General features: G+C 39.7%; 1 protein-coding gene across 1 annotated transcript in view; it reads right to left on the bottom strand.

The window, feature by feature from the left end:
* prkcq (protein kinase C, theta) overlaps positions 1-15,643 on the bottom strand; it is a 42,050-nt gene extending 26,407 nt beyond the window's left edge. The window contains exons 1-3 of the mRNA XM_005920995.2: positions 8,972-15,643; positions 8,208-8,585; positions 570-769 (exon numbers count right to left, since the gene is read on the bottom strand). Coding sequence (XP_005921057.1) covers positions 570-769; positions 8,208-8,325 — 318 coding nt within the window. The 5' untranslated portion in view covers positions 8,326-8,585; positions 8,972-15,643. The remainder of the gene's footprint in view (positions 1-569; positions 770-8,207; positions 8,586-8,971) is intronic.
* Between the last annotated feature and the right edge of the window lie 842 nt (positions 15,644-16,485).

Consider the following 16,485-nt stretch of genomic DNA (forward strand, 5'->3'; position numbering starts at 1 on the left):
CCAGAAAGGTTAATAAAAATATAATAATATCTGTGGTAATTAGTTAAAAACACTGAAGTTGTGCTGGGTGTTGATTGTAAGACGATCTGTGTTTCATATCATAAGAAAATAACGGTTGTAATAAAACAGAAATAAAAGGATTTTCTTGTTTGGCTTTCTGTGTAGACATGATATAAAATAATCTAAATGAGTTACCATGAAAATATGGGACAACTTTGTTCTCAGTACGTTGAAACGGTCACAGCAGGAGAAGCACAGATGTTGCTTGTTGATGGTGTTGTGTGCACTGGCTCATTGACTTTGCTTACTAGGACGTGGATTAGAGCCATCATTAAAGTAATTAATTTAACCGAGGCTTCTTTTGCTATGATCTAAAAGCCGTTAGTGTTTTGATTTCAGTGCATATGATGATGCTTATTACAAAAAAACCTCTTATTTTTTAATAATTTAAAGGAGGATTACCCCTTTAAACGCATCTGCACATCTGGATTTCTTTTTGCTTGCGTAACTAAACAGCTGGTCTGTCACTTCAAACAAGCGCACGCATCAATCCATCCTGATGCACTAACCCAAATCTCCAGCTTGCCGTTCTCCTTTTTGCACCGCGTTGCCAGCGAGTCCAGAGCTACCGTGGCCTCAGACTTGAGCTCGGCTGTCCGGTCTTTTACCATCACATGCATGATGCGCCCGCGGTGGACGTGGGCATCGAATGTGGTGCTCCAGGGCGGATACATGGTGGGCTTCTTCTGCTTGTACACTTGACCCTTCTCTGTAACAAAAAAAAAAGAAAAGAAATAAAGGCCACTTCTTTATAGGTAGGACATGAGATAAAATTGACTCTTATTTCATTGCACAGAAGTCTTTTTGACAGCAGAAATCACTTCATAGTCCACACCACAGAGCTCCAGTGTTGTCAAGAAACTATTAAAGAAACAGATACATGAAGCACACTTCTACACACACTCCTAAGGATATTTCAACTCTATCCTCCACGCACTGTCCTGCTTCCAGAAATACTGACTACATTTACTCTTGTTTGAGCAGATAAAAAGCAAACAGCGCTCAGCTGTTGGTGTATTGCTCAGCTTCATTTTCAAAATGAAAAATTTGTTATTTGTAGATTTTGCAAACACCTACATTTTCAATTGGAATAAGTGGCTGCATGTTTCTGATAAAAAAGTTGGAAAGCATTAGGTAGATGTCTGCCAGGTGACAGACTGTATTTTTATTCATTTGCTCATGATGTGACATTTGATCAACATTTACTTTTAAAATATTGTGTGGCATACAGTTTTCCAAAGTCTGGCTTTTATCCAAAAGAGTACCACAAGCATAACTCCTAAACATCCAGAACTGAGTTAGCATTATTTGCTATGAATTACTTACAACATCACAATGAATTTTTTTTAATTTTTTTTTAGCTAGAAGTCAGTCTTTGGTTATTACATGTTTTACATGATTTGTTCTGCAGCCTCTTATGAAGTACCCCATTCATTATCTTTGAAGCTAGTTGGTGAAGTCCCACAAAATGTGGTTGCTAACAAGTGGCTAAATGGTTCTGATGAAGTTGTTGGGAAAATTTACTGTTACGTAGGTGAACATGGGAACTTTGCAGGGGTGGTGTTTTTGTTTACAGCCCACTGTTAGTGTTTTGCTTCTTGCAATTGCATTCATGCTTCAAAAACATAAAAGAGACACCTGTTCATCGAGGCTATCTTGCTCAAATCTCATTAGCTTTTAGCCAAGGAAGTGGGGTGATGCTAACTTCCAGTTTGACCTACAAAATAAAAGTCATGCCTGCAGCACTTTAGAACATCTGCTGGGAATGATGACATTGTGTGTCAGGGACAGGTTAACCTGTCTTTTGCTACCTACACTTCGACCACTAGAGAAAATGTCATCACAAAATCACAAGCTCTGGAGATTTTGTCCCATAACAAATTTGAAAATACCACAAAGAAAAGAAAACACTGCTGTTTTTGACTGTTTTAACCATTACAGACACTGAAAAAGAAAATTAATAAGTTAATCTTAAGTGGTCTGGACAATTAAAACTCTTGTATTTGTCAGTGTAGAGAGATTTAGCTACATATTTTATTCCCGAGATATTTAATTATAAGAAAAAGTGCAATTTAAACATTACATCTCAGTTTTTCTACATGATTGAAAAAAGAGGTGCTTTGAGCTTGAATTGGAAAAAAATAAATGTCTAACATTACAGAAAAAAACTCATCAAAAGCTCATTGCACATTCTGCCCTTTAATTATAAAATGTAAAATTCTAGTTAATTGACAGAAATTCTTTTTTTTAAAAACTTTGGGCCCACTGCGAAAAATCACAAGTTTCTACAGTAGACAGTGAAAAAACAGAAAATATGTGTTATTTATTTGTTTATGTATCAAGCTGCTCTTTAAAGCCAGATTCATGACCGTCTTTGATCCCATGTGCTTGTTAGTGCTGTTAGACATTGCACTATGTTTGAATATTTGACCACCCAGCAAGCAGATTATATCATCATTCAGAGGGCCCGGTGGCGCCAGTGTCCGGCAGCTTCGCCTCTGTCAGTGCGCCCCAGGGCGGCTGTGGCTACACTGTAGCTTGCCATCACCAGTGTGTGAATGTGTGTGTGAATGGGTGAATGACTGAATGTAGTGTGAAGCGCTTTGGGGTCCTTAGGACCAAGTAAAGCGCTATACAAATACAGACCATCTACCATTCACTCTGAATGTTGACAGATTTTCAATTGCATCATATGGCTGGGAGGGAAAGAAAGCCTTTGTAATTCACATCTGCTGATTTTTCTCTGCAATAACATCTCATATATCCACTTACATAACAGCCACATGCTATCCTGCTGCTTCAACAATAAAGCCCTCTAAGCTTTTTACTCCCAAAGTGAGCCGCTGCCTTCTCCATCTCATCGGCTCATTGCCTTTCTGTCCATCGCCTTTGCCAGCTGCTGTCAGAGCTGATTAAAGCACAAAGAGAGGAAAATGTGTGTTTGTCTCCCCAGACGCACAGGATTTATCAGACGGTGTCTTTTTTATTTTAAAGGTTTCCCTGCAGCATTAAGCAAAGAGCATGGTGATGTTTTGGCTCCATGCAGTTGTCAGTCTGTGTTCTTTGAAAAAGCACAAAGTGCTATTTAGAGTTTGTGCTCTCATGTCTTCGCTCTTTTGAAGGGGCTTACATTTCCCTCTCTGTATATACTGTAGGTAAAAACGCACAGAAACACTGAATGGGACAATGAGAAAGAAATCCATCCAATAAAGCAAATCTGTCTGCTGTGTTTGAGCTTCAGATCCCTGGCTCATCAGGTTTGCCTCATTTGAATAAAATTCTAAAGTGGAATTCACTAAAAATGATTCGCTGTTTGAACGACCTGTTGAGTTTTCATGAATACATGTCTCGCTGTCAGCGTAGTTTGTGAAAAGCAAAACCAACAATGAGCTGATTTAACTAACCAGTACTGTCTGTGCTTCCAAGAACTGATATCTATGCCACAGAGTCCTATTGTTGTCCAGGCCTTTTGAAAACACATCAGTGACATGAGAAATTCTCCTCGATTACCATAATCACAGACTGTATATAAAAAAATGGACGTAGCCACTGCATCTTGCTTCCAGTGATCTTAGGACCTACCCTTGTTGTGTTCAGCAAGACTTAAAAGCAGCGATTGAGACCATACATAGTTCATATAAGAATTAAATAAGGGCTTAAATCAAGAGAGCCAAAGGATTTTTCTGATAGTCTTGTCCTGGCAACCACCTAATGATTAAGTTTTTTTGTTTTTTTTTATTGATGTGACTTAGCACTAATCAGCATGTATGCACATCTCTGCAGTATACTGATACAACTGTACAGTCTATATATGTGCCTTGTTAATTAGACTGGAGAGCATGGGACACCATCCTCCAATCTGAAAAGTGTGGTGAACCATGCTGGTTTTGGAGCAGAAGTAAGCGCAGTTCAAATGCTCTGCCAACCATCTTTCATATACAGTCTATGGTATTTACCGTTCTGCTTCGGTGCGGAGTGCGGAGAGACACATGACTGGATTTCTCATATTGTTTTTACATGTACAGAACATGCTGGCCTTATTTTGAAATTAAGGATTTTACTTAGTGCAGACACACATTTTATATCTGTGTCTGTATAAGTATAAATGCTACTGATAATATATTTTAACTTTTCCAGACTAAATTACACAAGAAATCTAAAAGTGGAATCATTGGAAGCCTTATAAACTTCATTATACAGGAACAGACATGAGTTATTTGGCACAGCCACGCATACCATCATGCCAACGCTACTTTTGAAAAAACAGCACTGGAAGAACAGAAAATCATGCGGCTTTAAAGTGTTGCACTTGTGGACGACTTGCTGTGCTTGGCAGAGTCGAAAACGGAGAAACCTAAAGAGAGCCTGAACACACTCGACTAAAGGCGACTTCAGTCACTGTTATTTGAAGATGAAATAAGTCACAGTGAGCCAAAAAGGGCCTGATGGGAGCTATCTACTGTTTTTTTATTTTTTCTAATCAGCTCTTCATTTCACGCTGCCAGCGAGCATATGCTCCTCATAAACACTGGAACACTGTTTAACGTAATAAACGGCTTTTCCCTTTTTAAGGGTACTCTTTGTGATGAAGTAGTGGATGTCTTCACTTCATGTGAGTATTTCAGTTTAAGCACATCATAAGATCAATGACGCGTCCACTCTTTGCTTCTTCACAATGTTATGACTCATGCATTAAAAATATATACTTTTAATCCAAAGTAAAGTGAAACGAAACTAAATTACATTTAGTTCCCCGGTGAAAGTGTAAGTGAAACACACACACAGAGTGTCGCTCTGCTACCCTGTAGGACGAGCGTTGCGGTTACATTGAAGAGGAAAAGAAACATAAGGACCCTCCTCTTTCCTCTCAGTCACACACTGTGTTTAACTTTATCCTGCACTCATACTCAGCAGTGGTTAAACTTAGCCAGATGCAGAACTAAGATTTCTGCTGTGAGGCTATATCACGCTGGGAAGTTTCCCACAGTTGTGACACTGGATGTGAATCAACAACCCAAAAGAGAGCTTAAAGGGCATACTGGGCTTACAGTATAAGCCCATTAACATTTCTATTATTTAAAAATGTTGTTGAGTCCTTGAACATTCCTGCTATATGAGCCATCCAATACCTCAGATTCTGCAGACGTAGCCGGAAAGACTTGCTGGAACTGTATGTCAGCGTCCTTCAAAGTGAAAGTAAACATAGCTGATTCACTATGAAAACAGTTACAGATAATCAGTGAAGCGTTCTACGCTGTAACCTACTACCACAGTCACAGTCGACATTTTCTGTTCCCAACACACACTGTTGTTGCTTCACTGAAAACTTCCTGAGCATCACTTCCTGTGCTGCATGGAAAACCTTTCTTTCTTTCTTTTTTCTGGTAAAAACCCAGTGAGCATAGTGTGGGTTTTTATGGCAACCCTGTCTACAGAAGGGCTGCGATCCTGTGAAATATTAAATAATATTTAATAATAAACTTAGTGAGAATGAGTGATCTACAAGATGTTTCAATTCTAAAGGGGTCAGTCCATCGCAAATCAACGTGGGCCTTCAACATGACCGTCTCAGATTTGCATTTAAAAAAGTCTGCAGATGTTTAATGACTGCAAATATGTTGCACAACATATATTAAAAAGAAAAAGGTTTGTCAACCCACTTTTACCCCTTCGATTAACATGTGTGAACATGAATTTAAAAACAAACAAACAAATATTTTCCCTGATTTTTGTTCCCATCCAAATGAACCAAGATCTGTAATTTGGGACAGATGCATTCAAAAATGTCAGTCTATGCTAATGTGAGATGGAATGACCCATATGTGAGCTAGAATAATACAAAGACGACATATAAAAAGAAATGTCATCCTTACGATTTGAATGTGAGCAACATACAGACCAGAAAAGTCACGTAACGCTTGACTTTCCTCATCAGGTTAGGATTTAGTTGCATATAAGCAGGCAATTTATTTAAATAGCGCTTTCAGAACAACTCCCAGATGAACACACAGTGTTGTACACTTGACATGCCAGAAATGATACATTGAATAAGTTAAAAAAAATAAAATAAAGATAAAAAATTTTAAAAATAAGATGATAATTAAAATGACATTTAAAATAATAAAATCAGCACAAATAGCAAAAAATAAAATAGTATAAAATGATCATTAGAATTACATGTAAAACAATAAAATGAGCACATTAGATTTAAAACAATAAAATCAGGGTCATACTGTGTCATATGTCAAGGAGTAAAAATGGATTTTAAGACTTGTTTTAAAAGTGGGCAGTGAAGGGGCCTCTCTAATGCGCAGGGGCAGATTGTTCCAGAGATTAGGAGCAGCAATAGAGAAGGCCCTGTCCCCTCTGAGCTTTCTCTTGGACCTGGGTACCTCCAGGAGCAGCTTGTCAGCTGACCTGAGAGACCTGGGGGGTGAGTAAAGATGCAGAAGCTCAGAGAGGTAAGTTGGGGCAAGACCGTTTAAACATTTAAAAACAAACATGAGAATTTTAAAATGAACTCTAAGATATACAGGCAGCCAATGGAGTGAAGCGAGGATGGGAGTTGTGTGTTCTCTTTTACGAAAAAAGATACCAGAGAGGTATTTAAGAGTCTTTAAGAAGGAAAAAAGTGAATGTTTAAAAAAACTGAGAATTTCATTATATATGGTAAATATATAAACAGCATTACCATGTAGTGGAAATGACTGTTTGGGCTCAGGAGCTCTTTATTTTTAACTCTGCCACACAAACAAATTAAACTACAACAAGATCCTGAAATTCCAGATCACTTTCTCTGGACACGAGCTCGTTAAGGATGGACTGAGGCGACTGGAAAAACCTTTCTTATCATCAGACTGATTAGAAATTTGAATTCATGAAAATCACAGATATCTGTTTCTTCAGAGCTGAAGGCTTGTTCAGTTAAAAAGTCCGTGTCAGTGAGGATAAAGAGGAGCATAGTTGCTTGCGGCCTGGGTAACATTTAGTTCTTAACATTTGTGAAGGCAGCGCTAATGATGAACCATCAACACACGCTGCCATCGTGACACCATTTGTTTCCCGAGGAGATTCAGTAAGATGGTGCCAAATCACATTTTGCATCAGTGTGCACAGCAGCATGTAAAAGAGCCCCGGTGTAAGCTGGTGGGCCCGCAGCTCACACCTCAAAAACATTTCACCAGTTTTTGAAACTAAAAAAATAGCCAAAGCGAGGCTGCTGATCATCTTAAAACCTACACCAAGCACTGTCGGCACTGCAACGACTGCTCTCCCTAGGCCTCAAACACTTACACTCAGAGTGTTGCTGTTAAAAGTGGTGAGCAACATTGCACAATGGTAACCAAGCCCATGTTCCCACGGTAGCTGAAGCAAAATGAGGATAGCTTTTTAATGAAATTAACATTTTTAGCATTTGACAAGCTGTCTTTATGGTATTTCTGCAAAATTCAAAGTTAAAATGAGTTGAAAATAATTGGATTCTGTTCCAAACTTGTTTTTGTGGAAACATGCACAGAGATTATTACTGAAGTTGATTCCTATATATAAATATCTAATATTTCAAAAAGTTAAAAAAGAAAGGATTAAGTCAACCACATACAAAGATAATGTCTTCAAACTGTTTGTTTGTTTGTTAGAAATCTAAAGCGAACAGTTTTACAATCATACGTGTCAAAGAAAAGAAACAAAGTCACATTTGTGAACATAAAAGCAGTCAATGTTTGGTGTTTTTCTGGATCAATAGCTAAATTACTGAATCAATTCTGAGCTTGTGTGGCTTCGAAATCCCCCCCAAACAAACAAAGATGATGCAATCGCCAAAACCAAAACATAATTACACATGCCAAAATGTTCCACCTCACTGTGTAATTTAACCCTCTGAAGTTTAAGCTGTCATCGATGAGGACTTTAATCCTAACCGTAACCCTAAATCCAACCCTGTGCTATCAGATTATGTCATTTTTGTCCTTTTTTAAAGTTGTTCTTCCAATTTGGCTCACCAGCGACCACTTAGACCTCAGTGGGTTACAGTCAGGGTCTTGTGGATCCACAATTCCAGTGTCTGTAACCACTGTTCAATTAAATGCTCAACTTTCACTTGATTGAATGGACTCAAATTAAAATGATTATTATTTATAGTCACTAACCTGTGTCAACGGCCTCCTTCATATAAACAGCACAGTATGGGTTCAGCACCTCCTCATGATAAGCCAGACCCGGATCAATCTCAAAGTGGGAAAATCCGATCCGCAGGAAAGGCGACATGTCTGCAGACTTTTACCGTCTGACCGCTGCTCAAATATCCAAACAGCCTCCACAGATGCGCACCGGATGAAGTCCTCTTAGTTTGAATAGATGATAAATAGATGAGATTTGTGAGCTTTGAGAGCTCGTGCACTGGTGTGAACCACCTCTCCTCCACTGCAGCATGCACCGACTGCCCCTCTTCCTCCACAGGAAAGATGGGCTAGCAGAGGGGAGGAGGCAGGGAGTTTTTTCTTTCCACCCCTGACACTTTAAAGAACCTGTAAAAAGGAAGAGAGAGAGACACAGACATTTCATCACCCGTGACGCCGTAACCACAAGCTCTTTCCCTGCAAACATGTAACTTTTATCTGCTCCAGCTGGCTGCTACAGCAAGTTTTAAAATCAAATCAACAACAAAACTTCTTCTCGTACACTCTCCCCCTGATAAAATGTCTCAAACCACACATTTAATGAGAGGACAGGAACGCATCTGCCATGCTTTGCAGAGTTTCACACATAAAGCACTGCGAGCAATGAAAAAAAAGCAGCCTGCTGAACCTAACTGCACCCAAAAAAAACCCAACCTCTCATAACTTTAGGGCTTGTAAACAAATAATCTCTTTGCTTTGTGCGATCAGCCATGCTAATAATCACAGTAACACACCTATAAATCACTTCCTCTGCGACCGCTGCAGTGTCTTCGACTTGGTCAAGGCCGATGTGACATTTGAGACCTGCTGAAGAGCTCTGTGTGTGTGTTTGTGTGTGTGTGTTTGTGTGTCAATGTCAGTCCCAGTGGTGGAGAGAAGACAGGGACTATTAATAGAGCTGAAATACTAAACGCAGATGTGGAATATATGACAGCATGCGCCTGAGTCTGCAATATTCATCATCATTCTTTACTGTAAAGCTTACTGTGCTTAAGTAGCGTCATGTGAACTTGTGTACACTGCGTCAGCGTAGTTCAACATCTTAACAGAGAGAATTTTTTAACTTTTTAGCTCCCAAAGTAAAGCATGAGGTGTTTCATGCAGAATTAGAATTTGAGTTGAACAAATCGAACTAGCTAACGGAAGCTTAGCCCGGGGGCCGAAATCAGCCCGGTGATGACATTGGACAGATTTAGAAATGTGAACCAGTATAAATTTTGAACTTTTAATTGACATTTTCATACTTCACCCGAAAAGTTAACTGAGACATAAAAAATTAAATACCAGCATTAAAATAACAAAAACATTGTATTTTATAACAGTCTGTGAACAGTCATAACTTTTTCTGTAATTTAACAGGTTTATCATGCAGTTTCACAGGTCCGGTCACTGAAGATCAGAATAAATTCCTGCTATGTATGATGTAGGACAGTAATGACAACATGGAAGAGATGGCACATCCATTCCTGTTGGGTCCTTTTAACTCAACAAATCAAAAAAATGTTTGATTTCTAATCAACCGTGTATCATATAATTATCATTCAGCTTGACAGTAAGGCATTTTTGCATCTTTCAGCTTATCGCATTGTTTTAAGAGGCAACTTTTGTCCAATGTTTTGTACTTTGGTCACATCTGCTGATCGCTTTCAGCACAGTCCTTAAATACCACACTGGACTACAAACTTAACACCTGACCGGCATCATCAGGTGGAGGATTCAAAAACTGTACATAAAACCAGCTGAAAGCGTGAGGGCTTTCTCTGTTTGGTTGCTCTGTTTGACCCGCCCCTCCCCCAGTGTCAGCGAATAGCTGTAATGAATGCAGTTTTAGTTTTAAACCAAGGTGGGCATCCTTCACGTCTCTAGTGCTAGGCTATAAGTAAAATAGACGTGAAAGTCAACACAAAAGAATGAAAGCTTTTTAATAGTGCATGTTTGAGGTACGTTTGATACAATGCTACTCTATGCGAACACAGTTTAATGGCATGCAGCTACCTTGGCTCATACCACATGCTAATCCAAGCCATGTTAACTTGCCTTTTGAGTAAGTGGCTGTTGTCGCAAATACACTCTTCCAAACTCCAGGTACTCCCAGTGTGAAGCCCCCTCCGTCAGTGCCCCCCATCGTGCATTTTTGTAAAAATACTCCCATTGCAAAATATAAAAAAAGCAGCCAGTTTCTGGGAAAATCTACACCCCCAAAGTCTGTGCATTATAAAAGTATAATGCTGAAGCTAAAGATATATATTCCCCAGACAGTTCGAACTAAAAGGAGAATAAACATTAGGCTTACCATCATGGAGGGAAACAAAAATATAAATTTGTTATGCACAAAATGTCAAACTATTTGGCAGCTCAGAAGCCACAATTACAGTATTTCATGAGCCATTTCTTAAAAAAAACAAAACAACAACAAAAAACAAAACTGATTTACCAGGTACTAAAATACTGCACACTTTTAGTAAACCAGGTATAACTTTACTCTCGGAAATGTTGTGGCCTCTTTGAACTTGCTTGGTTTGTTCACATTACGTTAGTTTGAGTGGCTGTATAGATTCCGTTACTTATACCATTAAATTTCCATTTAAACCACTGAACTAGTCAGCGTGGTATCACACAGGGTGAAGAAACCCAGCAGTTATTCCACATGTTAATCCCTGACAGTTTTCTCTATCACACATACAGCAGTTTCTGAATCATAGACCATTGGGTAGAAATGATCTAACCACTTACTTTTTTGAGCTATTACTACATAAATTTCGATTTCTTTCATCCTTTTTGAGAATAATCTTCATTTTACTTGAAGTTGCCATTTTTTCCCGAACTCTTACATACTGAGAACTTTAATACTGATAATGCTAAGCATGTGAAACTAGGACACAGTTATACTTGTGTTTTTAATACGTTTATGAAAACTTTATAGACTCTCAATTTGAATAAGCCTGAAAGATGTGAAGGTTAGACTTCACTTTTTAATTTAATGTAGCATGTTTTAATAAGTAGTTACGTCCCTATACACACAGTAACATTCGGCGCTTCGTCTGTATATCCTTGGCCCTGATGTTAGTATCACAAGTGCATGCCAGCACTTACGTTCACACACTCCCACACAAGCCTAACATCACAGATTCAAACTTTTGAAATATGCAGAGCAGCAGCCCTCCCTCGCAGTTTTTCGTGTAGGTTGAACCTGTTGTAAAAGGCTGCGTTCAAGCAGGAGGAGTTAGACTTCCGGTGCTCTGTTACATCAGTGCAACCACACTTCCTGTTTCTGAGCGGTTTAATTTTTTGTTTTTGAAGCCTGACAGGTGGGGCTGTAGCAAATTTGAGATTGAAAAACAAAATTAGACCCAAAACCCTGCTGCTCTAAATTTTTCAAAAAGGCGGGAGGAGGACAGAGAAAGCGACGCGGAGCTGAAAGTTTTCTTTGCGATGAGTTTGGAAGATTTAGGTTAGAAATTATATGTAGATTATCATATAAATGTGAAATGTAAAGCTTTAACCTGACTGCATCAAAGCAAGCTGTACACTGATCTTGGAACATCTGCATTAAACCTACAGTTGCGAGAAGTTTTCTATTAGACCACATAAAATAAAATGTGGTCTGAGTACTGATCGTTATTGGTGTTGCAGTAACAGTCAAACACACAAACACATAATAACTGAATAATATGTGAACATAATGTAATAACTTTAAGTGCAAGCTGGAAAAAGTACGTGAACGTCTGAATTTAGTAATGTCTAGAACCTTTTTTTTTTTTTTACCAGAAACACCTTTAATCAGACGTTTCCTGTAGCTGATTATGAGGCTTAGGCAACAATGATGACACATTTCTGGACCACTCCCTTTTATGTGACTGGTTTAGTTCAGCAACACTAAACCTCTCCTGCCAACGACATTTTTTTTGAATTCATTGCTCTCCTAATGATTGAAACCCATCCAGGCCCTGAGGTAGGAAAGCAGCTGAAACCATGTTGCTCCCTCCGCCTTGCTTCACAGTTGAGCTGAGGTTATGTTATGTGCCTGCAGAGTCCCTTTTACTTTCAGTTTTTTTCCTCCAGGGATTTTCTGTCCACAGAAAAGTGTCCTAGAAGTGTTGTGAAATATCCAGGTGGTCTTTTAAAACTATAGGATGTTATCTAGCCACAGAAATGTCTCCAGGTGTTGTGGTGCTACTCTTGTCTTTGTGATCCTTCTCTTCTGAGGTCCAGTGAAAGTTGTTGTGACTGAGGACTGGTTCGAACTCCTTTAAAGTACAGACAGTCAGTAAATTATAGGGAGGGGCACCTGTATAACCTCCACTTTTAACTCCCACTGCTGTTTTTGTCAAAGTAATTAGCAGCAGAGGTTCACTTGGTTTTTCCAGGCACGACTGTGAAAGATTGCTGGATGGGTTTATCACTACCACTCATGGAGGTACAAAGAAGGTCAAAACTGTTTTTTTTTTTACTATTGGGGTGGTCAGATTGAGTTTGTATATAACTGTAACTTCAATGAACATCGGATAATATTCCAATTCCAGTTCCAAAGGTTTTATGATGTTTTCTCAGAACTGTACAAATGAAAAGCCTTTGTTGTAATGAGCTGATACTGTATGGTGGTGTCATGGCAATGCATCATTTAGAAAGCAGCTGTCATACAACAAAAGCACTCCCTTAACTTTTGAGAAATTACAGCCATTCGTATACAAGGTCACTTATTTTCAGGTGCTTAAATGTAAGTGAACAGATTAAAAATAAATAAAATCGCAATTTTTAATATTTGCCAATAACACTCTGCAGGGAATGGTGGCCTTTAGTCTGTCACCACAGAACGAGTTTCCTCCTCTGCGGTGCTTTCTGGGTCTTCCTGTCTAATGGCCCAATTATGCTCTCCCTTTCGTGGGTTTTGCGTGCCAATTTTGGCGTGACATCATCTGTTGAAGGACACGGTCTTTGTGGCGTTGGTCGTGCACCTCTCGATTCTCGTAACCACGGCCACCGCAGCTGGATTGAAGATGTGAGTGTACGCTCATGATGGTTTTTACTGTCATTTTAATTATGTCCCAGTACAGAAGCTCAGAGACATACAGGTATACAGAGGGAGGTGTTGGAACAGTTTGCAAACTTTAGAGTTTGTCCAAAAAACAAACTCAAAGTCTTGGCTTCCGGTTTTCACTTCTTCTCCTCCTACATCAGCGCTGATTGGGGATATTGTCTGAGTGGCGACATCTATAGTTGAGGACAATACTGGGGCGGCTTCCTGCGTGTAACGGCGGGTATAAATACAACTGTGAAACGCGGTTACTGGCCTTTAGCCTTGTCTTCAGTGAAATGCAGCCCAGCTGGGTTGAGAACAAATGACTGATATTGGCCTGAATCACACAGGTCTAGAAACCGGTTGGCAACCACTGGTTGCTAGGCAAACATGGCTATTACCCGACCAGTTGGCGAGGTGATGGCAGTCAATTTGAAATTGACTGTTAAATCCACAGTCGAGTAGGTCTAGAGAGTTGTCAGTGACTCCCTGCCAACCACAGGTTATTTTCTGAGTGGCTGCTGCAGGCTGCCAGCAAACTGGCTAGCTGAAATCGGTTTTCATGAAGTTTACACAGCTGTACCAAAAACCTCGGTGCAATTACAAGAATGTTTTTGGTGCAGCGCACTCTTTGTGACCAATTTCACCAGCAACCACAATGGCAAAGGCATTTTTACCCAGCGACCAGGTGATTGTCAGGGGGTCACCGAGCAGTCTCCAGGCCCGTGTGAGTGGGGCCGTAGACACTGCAGAAAAGCTCCTGGGTTGGTTCGACACTAATTCAGCAGGCTGCTCCTGTCTCCTGTCATCATCAATAACACTTGTGACCAATGCCTTTGGAAGGTATGCGTGTTCATGCCATCACGCTCTTTCCGCTGTGCTTTCCAGAGGATATCGTTTCAGATCATAAAGTTCGGATAAAGATCGGGCTTATTCCAGTGTAGTGGTCGCCTCTTGTTTTCTTCCTGAGATCATCCACCCTTGCTGTCTCTGTGGTCTTCTAGTCTTTTTTTGTGTTGCCAAGCACAAAATATTAAAAAAAAAAATCCCAATAAAATGTATTTTTAATTTTATCAAATTTTTTTTTTCTACTTGTAAAGTTGAAGCTCCACCTCTGATGGTGGAAGTAGGGATGGTTTTGCTTTTGCAGCCTGTTTCACTTGCATTACCGGCTCCATTGACCCCATGTTATGGTGTAAATACAGGTCATATTTTACTTGCTTAATTTATAAAGAACCGATGAAAGTCCACACAGGCTGCTTTTAAATCAGATTTTTCTTTTACACATAAAAATAGGGGACTAAGTATAAAAATAACTGTAATTCATCAACAAAATGTATTATTTTTGTTAAAAGCTAAAGCCTGCTTTTAATAACACCTACCGTAAATAAGGTTTTTGCTGAGTTTTGTACTTCTTAACTTTATCTCTTGCTGGTTTTGATAGCTGTGAAAGTTATTTTTTGAGGTGTTACTTTAGATTTGAAATGAGAGCCAAGTTGACTTGATCGGATTAAATTTACATATGCCACATTTCCAATTACTGGCCTGGTGATATGAGTCAGTCACCTACCAGCAAAATCTTCCAGGCAGTGCTGTACTGAAAATGCAAATTCAGGTCGTATTAGACTGAAAAGAAGCATGTTAATAGGAAATGTAATTCTGCAACGGAATCACCCAGTAATCTATCTGTTTCTGCAACTGCAGGTGCAGCGAGCCAGTTGTTGTTGTTTTACTGATAAAAGAAGAGTGAAGGAACCCCCACCTGTAGTTTTTCTTTTTAAAGCACACTGATCTGCATGACGAGTGATAACAAGCAGCCGGGGAGCTCATTACAAACTTAAACCCATTCTTCAAACCAGAAGAGCAAACCTTGAACTCCAGTGCTGTGAAATTTATAGACAATGATGCAGAAATCATCGAATGTGTTTCCTTTTGAGAAGAAAATTGCAGGAAAAAGCGGCAGCGTTGAAAGAGTTGGAACGAACTGATGCTGTCGGTCAATCAGAAAAAGGCTGATTTTAACAACCTCAAGGCTTCAAGCTTGAAGATGTTTGTTTTTCCTACACCTCTGTGGTGTGATGCTCATGAAACACTCACGTTATGGCTAAACCTAAGTGGATTTAAACAGGACTAACACAGGGGTCATTGTTAAAATAAGCTGCCCCAATCCCTTCGATTACTGCTTAGAACTATTTTCCCTCACATATAATAACACAAACACACTTTTGTGTTTGTCTTCGAACAGAAGCCGTCAGATCTCTGTGATGCACTCGTGCAGCTGATGTTTATCTACTTCCAAACAACCAAAATACAGAATAAATAGACTTGACTTTATTGTGTTTTCTCATAGCGCACACAGCAATGTGTGCTGGCATCTGAGGTGCCACCACCAGTTGTTGCTCAAATGCCACCACCTCCCCACCCCCCCCACCCCCCCCTAGCCCCTGCCCATCCTCAAACCCACTCATGGAGGTACAAAGAAGGTCAAGTGCGAGTGATCCGGTGCTGGAGACCTTTCAGAAAGCTTTCATGAGAGGGGACAAAGTCTAACGAGCCTCCCACCTGACCCTCTGTACCCAGCAACATCAAAGCACAGCGTGTGTTTGCTTTCTGAAGCAGCTAAAAGAGGAGGCTGGAGAGCTTTGTTGTTACTGACAGGTGTCCGTGTGTGGCAAAGGCCTTTCACCATACAGTAGCTGCTGCTTCGACACTCAAAGCATCCCTGAAGCGGTCACTCATTTAAAGGCACACACAAAGAGTTGACCCTCAGCAGCTAACGTCAGCTGCTTAGTTTGACAGTGGGACTACAGTTCAAAACCTTTAAAGGTCAACCTACACTAATGCCTTCATTAGAGGCTAAACCAGCTAGCATGCAGACACAATATTGCACAGTGCTGGCCCACATTACAGACCAATACCAGCCTATTACAGACATAGTGGTGCAGGAGGAACTCTGGGAACTTTCTGCATAATATCATGGAAAAAATTGTGGCATTGTGAACTCAGCGCTGACAAAACTAAACTATAACACCATAATTGTTTAATTTCAATGTAACTCTATCAGACTGCATGAATATTTCTATTAAAAAATGGGCAGCTGAATAAGTATAAATTTTTTCCCCCAGTTTCTCAGTTTCAGACCCTAAAATCCAGCAGTATTGATCAGGTTCTTATGATTTACTGTGTAAATTGGCTCAAATGAATTCGCACTCAATCAGCTCCAGACAGTAA

Source organism: Haplochromis burtoni, unplaced genomic scaffold (assembly GCF_018398535.1).
Source record: "Haplochromis burtoni strain Fernald_Lab_line unplaced genomic scaffold, NCSU_Asbu1 Contig_44, whole genome shotgun sequence".
Taxonomy (NCBI): Eukaryota; Metazoa; Chordata; class Actinopteri; order Cichliformes; family Cichlidae; genus Haplochromis; species Haplochromis burtoni.